Source organism: Convolutriloba macropyga, chromosome 15 (assembly GCF_964194025.1).
Source record: "Convolutriloba macropyga chromosome 15, txConMacr16.3, whole genome shotgun sequence".
NCBI classification, from domain to species: Eukaryota; Metazoa; Xenacoelomorpha; order Acoela; family Convolutidae; genus Convolutriloba; species Convolutriloba macropyga.
Genome location: NC_134482.1, coordinates 15,035,748 through 15,042,068, shown reverse-complemented (window position 1 = coordinate 15,042,068; position 6,321 = coordinate 15,035,748). Strand labels below are relative to the sequence as shown.

The 6,321-nt window shown below is 32.4% G+C and overlaps 1 protein-coding gene across 1 annotated transcript in view; it reads left to right on the top strand.

The window, feature by feature from the left end:
- The window catches only part of LOC142354102 (uncharacterized), a 9,577-nt gene extending 7,727 nt beyond the window's left edge, over positions 1–1,850 (top strand). The window contains exon 3 of the mRNA XM_075406373.1: positions 1,186–1,850. Within this exon, the coding sequence (XP_075262488.1) occupies positions 1,186–1,433 (248 nt within the window). The 3' untranslated portion in view covers positions 1,434–1,850. The remainder of the gene's footprint in view (positions 1–1,185) is intronic.
- The last annotated feature ends 4,471 nt before the right edge of the window (positions 1,851–6,321 follow it).

Here is a 6,321-nt window from a genome sequence, read left to right as displayed (position 1 = left end):
AGTTCACTTAAGAATGAATAATTTTAACCTGAATTTATCTTAACTAACGTACAACAGTTTTATTTTTTGAAAAAAAAATGGACAAATGAACCTTTACAAATTTAGTTGATTTCCATTGGACAGCGATTGATCTTCATGGCAGACTTTTCAATTCTTTTTGTCATACAATGAGCTGAGTTCACACCTTGTAAGGATTCGAATAACTACGAAATTCTAAAAACCAACTTTCAGTATCAATGTTTCATTAAATATTTGATGAGAATAAATGGAAATGCAGTCATTTAATACTTTTTTTTGTATAAGTGGAAAAATAAAATTCATCAAATTTTAATTGAAAAAGCAGTGGCCTAAACTTAGCTTACTTTATTCATCAATTTTTTCCTATTTTTTTCACATCAGTCGTTATACAGAACATCAAAGCTCTTTTTATGATAAAAACTCCTTTCTAACTCGGTCAAGATTCTCCGGTTTGCGGTGGAATTTGGGTCGTGATTGCAAAGTTATTTTCCCTCTAAAACCTCTTCCGAATTGCAATAGATTGAGCTATCAACCTAGGGCAGGATAACCACAAACCTTACCAATCGACTACCGTAAATTTTTTGAAATAACTTTGATACTGATACTTGGCCGTATTACCAAACTGTTTTTTGGGACATCTATTCATAAATGATCAGACTACTATTTTTGCCCCACTAGTTACAGGGTGGGCGTTATTACAAAGTCAGTCAAAAATTATGTAAAACCAAGGCAGTGCTATTCGGGGTTGCAAATATCACGCACCCTCTAAGGTGGGGGGGGGGGGGCTTTATGCTCTAATGCCCCCCGCCCAAAAGTAAGATACAAACAATATATATGTATAAATAATATATATATATATATATATTATATATATATATATAAATATATATATATATATATATATATATATATATATATACAGATATATTTAATATATACAAATATATATATATATATATATATATATATATATATATATATATATAACAACTATATATATATATATATATATATATATATATATATTTAATATACCCTATATTGTAATATATAGTAAATGATTGAAGCAATATATCTAGTGCCTTATGCAAATAGTGTGCTCTAAATAAGCTGGTGACTTTTTTTGGAGGGGGGTGTACAAATAGGAAATTATTTTTGCATTTCTAGTGCTGTTCGCCATGATCTCTGCCGCTCTTGTGACCCACGTGATGCGAGTGGGTGACTCCGACTGGCGCGCGACTTCAGTCGGCTGGGCTCTCATCATCTACTATGTGGCCATTGGGTTCATGATTATGGTGATGTGTGTGTCATTTTTGGCACCCTGTATGTACATCACTTATACTGAAGACGATAACCAACAGTACATTGAGAAGAAGTCGAACCCCAACACTTACGCTCTCAGCCAAAATTTCTAGATCAATCTAGAATATTCGCTGCAAGAACTTTTAACTCCCATATTGGAGCGATGATTAATATCGGATCTGTTTTCCAACAAAACCCTAATTTCTTTTTTAAAAACCAATAATTTGTAAATTGAAAAAATGCGGTCAAATATTTTGTCCTGATATTTTATGGCTAAATGGACGGTGTGAAAGTTTACTGCAACCTTAGGCCATAAGTTTTCAAAGCTGAATTGAAAAATTGGGTAAATTTGTTCACGGGAAGGGAAAACAGATGGATTTAACAAATGTGATTTTGACAGGTGGTGCCATATCAAACCCAAATGTGACTTGAGTAATTTCATTTTGTTACGAGTAGATACTATTATTAATAACTAACGGCTCTATTAGATATCGAATTAATCGGATAAAATTTAACTATTCTCTTTTTCGTCTTAAAGTATTAACAGTTTAACAATGAAAAACTGATTTAAATCAGTTTTTGGATAACAAAATAAAATCATTTGTTTACTGTCTAATTTTGTGCGTTACGTGGTCAATATTTGGTCACTTTTTTAATTAGTAACCATTTTCCACGATGGAGTAGAGTTACGCAAAACGTGGAATTAAGTCATTTATATCTTATAAAAAGTCAGATCTTTCCGTTTGTGCCCCCCAAGCTTAGTGGGTGCATTATTTTTGCACCCCCCCATAGCACGTGCCATATTTTTTCATGGTGATTTACTATATAATAGCATAACGTACTGGGGGGGGGGACACAACGTACTGGGGAGGGGGGCAAAAACAGAAAAGATCCAAAAATCTTACCCTTTTAAAATAGTATTCACGGATAAAACGTATACCAGTTCCAAAATTTTGAGCATGGAGATAGCCTAAAACTTTATTGTTCGAATCTTTAAATAAGCTAGTAAATACTTCAGACCAAATTCAAAGATCTAATTGTTCTTGTGATTAGTGCTACTGTTAATTGCTAAACTGCAAATTGTCTTCTTAATACCCAGTGAGTACCGAGAGGGACATTTCTGAAATTAACAGCCAATTAGGCTTTCGTCCATTTTAGTCTAATTGAAAACAAGTTTTCGTGTTAGATTTAGATTTTTTAGATCATTCAATAGTCGAAAAAAGTGACGCATGGAAACGGAAACCAGTGACTTTTGGCGTTGAAATCAGTTACAAAGTATTGTCAACAATGTTTTCTCTAGACCCAAAATACAAATCGTGAAATAGAGTTGATCATAAATCTATTTTTGAAGCTAATTCAAAATGAATTCACTTGGTGTAACTAATTTCCACACACGGTTACAAACCTAATCTTAGAAAACGGATAGTGAATATATGTGACAAAATCGAGTGTATATATTTATAAACTCCGAAATTGTAGTGAGTTAGCGTTTCTGGCAGAAAATATCACACTCAAATATTTAAAACATTTAACAGCCAAAATTTCTGGATGAAGAGCTGACATTGTTTGATAGCCGTAGAAATTATTTTGATAAAGAGGTTTCACAAACATTTACTAAAAATCTCAAGTTCTGAACTGCAAGAAAATGCAGTTTACAAATCACCAAATTACAGTTAAAGTGATTTTCAGTATGAAGTCGGCTTCGGAAACAATAGGAAACACTACCTTTTGGAAGACTTCAGTTTCGATATATCATACAAACACAAATTTGATTATTCAATCCAACAAATGAATTCGAACTCAACAATGACAAAAAGACGCTAGTAAATTTGACCCAATTACATAAATGGTATTGACTAAGTTTTTTAGCACTGAAATCGAATGCTGTGTAAAAGAAACTATCATACAATGATTTGGCAAGTCAAATAAAAACTATCTAGCTATAGTTTTTGTGCGTCGCTTGAAACTGCAGAATAATGAGGGCAGTTTAATAGACATCAAACCTAATTTTATGTTTTCAAGAAAATATATTAAGCAAAAAGAACCTTTTTTAACTGTTACGCAAATAATACACACGATTACATAGAATTGGTAATCTAGAGGGCGCTAAACACAATGTGGTTCCGTTTTGAAAAATAATGTACGTACGATAATAAATTATTGTCTCAAAAGTTTCGACGAAAGGGGAAAAATGACGTTGACTGCTTTGATCTGAAAAGTGTAAATGTGAAAGTAAAATCGCTACCCGGCAAAAAAACTCGTATTTAAAAAGATGTGTATTAAGAAAATTTTTTAAGAAGATCCAACGAAAAGTTTTGTTAGTTTGTGAAACAGCTCACGTCAAAACCTACATTATTAGGTAGACGCCTTTAAAAATCTTTTACAGAAATTGGACATAAGCTGACGATTATTTTCTACTATATAAGTTGCATAGATGTTTAAAAAAGTTCCATTAAACGGAGGTTAAAAACGAAAAATATTTTCAGTTTAATTACCTGAACAACAAAAGTACTGACAGCTTATTTTTTTTAAAACTATTCGCCCAAAGTTCTGAGTCCATCACTGGCTCCCATTTTAAACGTTCTCTTAAATATAATTCAAATAGAAGAATAGGTTCCAAACTATCTGAAGGGGTTCCAAACTATGCTTACATTGGAGAGTTTTTAATTGTCGGTCACCTGATTTTCTGCCAATGATTGGAATATTTTCGGAAAATACTAACAATTACCAACAAAACAAGAGTTTTTTTCTCCAGTGCATGATTTTCACTAGGCAACAGCTCGGTTCATTAGCAACCCGTATTGAGGATAACGACGATGTTTTGTAGGAAATTTTCGTTTTCGGGGGGTTTTTCTTCGGTTTCTTTGTTTTCATTCGTTTTTGTCGTTTTTGTTGTCTTTTACTTGTAAGAAATGATCGTTTTTTGTTGTTTTTTTGTCGTTTCTCACGATTCTCAACTATTGATGTAATGATTTAACGTTTTGTACAATTGTTACAATGCAACAATACAGATTACTCGCTCCTCTTATATTCAAAAATTAAATCAACCATACGCCTGAAATGGCAATTGATGGCAAGATCACATTAATGGACCACAATTCCAACATGTTCGGAAAAATGGGCATTTGTTGTTAAAAACAGATCTATAAGAGAAATCAAAATTGACGTAGGAGTTAAATAAACTACAGGAGCCCAAAACCATTTCGATCCTAATCAAAAAAACTTAAAAAATTACAATTAATTTAAAGGGAATTATAGTCAAGCAGAACCAAATTCCCAAAATATTCAGCTTTTTTGTATGATTTTGTATGATTCAGATTTTTCCATTTTTGAGCTCCACGTTCATGAGGTTTTAAAATTGCTTATTAAATGGTAGGGGAAAATGCGTGATGTAGAGACTATTAATAGCATCACAGGTCCATAGGCTCACATGACATATATGAACTTTTAGAAGGTGAGTCGCGATTCAAACGGTTGCCGTTCCTAGAGAACTTAACTTCAAAAATAGGATACAGTTATCTGACTGTATCCGAAAGTTTTTGATTTTTTCAAAGAATTTGATCACAAAATTGCTAAAAAATTTTAATTTTTTTTATCCCAAAATAATTGAAAAGGAAAAAGAACATTAAAGAAAGTCGAAAAATTTGGAAGACAGACATGCGATCTAATCGAAGAAACAATTTACAGCAATTTTTCGAAAAATGTTACTCTTACGGAAAACTAAGTGAAACTCTTAAAAAGATCCATCTTATAGTTACATTATTAGTTATTCTCGAACAAAGTTTGTAGCGTTTGTATTAGCCCTGTGGTTTTTATGCGATATTTCAATTGATCTATTGTTCGTCTGACCTTTTTTATTTTTCGGTCTCCAAGCAGGATTAAAAAGTAAAGCCTTAAGTGGATGAGAAGCATTTTTGGAGCCTTTTTCCCCTACTAATCTCTAAGAATGCAACTCGAAACTATTTTGGAGAAAATATCCTCTAATGCTATCATGATTAAGCACCATCTGGCTATTGTCGAAGCCAACCAGACGACCGATGTTTGTTGAGAGCAATTTGACCGTTGTTAGTTGTTATGTTTTAGTTTATCAGTCCACCTCATTTGTTCCAATTGTTGTAGACGCGCTGTTTGTTTTAACAAAAACTTTTTTTGATTAATTTCTTTATCAAAAGTTGGCAACAGTGCTCAATTTATCCAATGAATTGACAATTTTTGCATTTTTTATTTTCAAGAGAGAGAGAGAGAGAGAGAGAGAGAGAGAGAAAGAGAAAGAGAGAAAGAAAGAGAGAGAGAGAGAGAGAGAGAGAGAGAGAGAGATGAGAAAAAGGACCAGTAAAAACGGAAGAGAAAAAAGCTAAAACCCAAATCTAAAAAAAAGTTTAATTAATGCAGTTATTATCTATGCCTTTTACGAATTTTCTCAAAATTTCTCCTGTAGACCTTCAAATGATCAGATGCTACAGTTTCTTAGTCTTCTCAGTAGAAGAATTAAGTGTTCATTAGATATTAAGATCTTTCGCAATCATGTTGATGAATCACTGGAATTTTTTTCTCTGTTTCGAAGTTTTTCCTATTAATATGCAAATGTCTCAAGTTTTTTTCGTTCTCTGAGAAAATAGAAACTATTAATCGACTAGTAAAAGCTTTGTTTGCGAATGAACTTCTAAACTCGCATTGTCTTCTATGAAGGAAAAGCAGTCAATAGCAGAAAACACTAATAAACAACTTTCACAATTGGTTTTTCGGTGATAAATTGCCATGATTTTTATTCAGTTTACAAGAGCTTTATTATCATAAGCCACAGTTCTAACAGAACGCTTGCAGAGAACGACAAACCGCGTTCGAAAAAATTAATTTAAATAGCTGGCTGTTTTCTTACAGTATGCAATTATTGCTAAATGATTTTAACTTAGACTGCATTTGACCAAAGGTTTTCTATTGGCCCCTTAATTAGTATTTCAAAATTGTCGGAAACAATCTCTAAAATTGTTCATGCAGTAA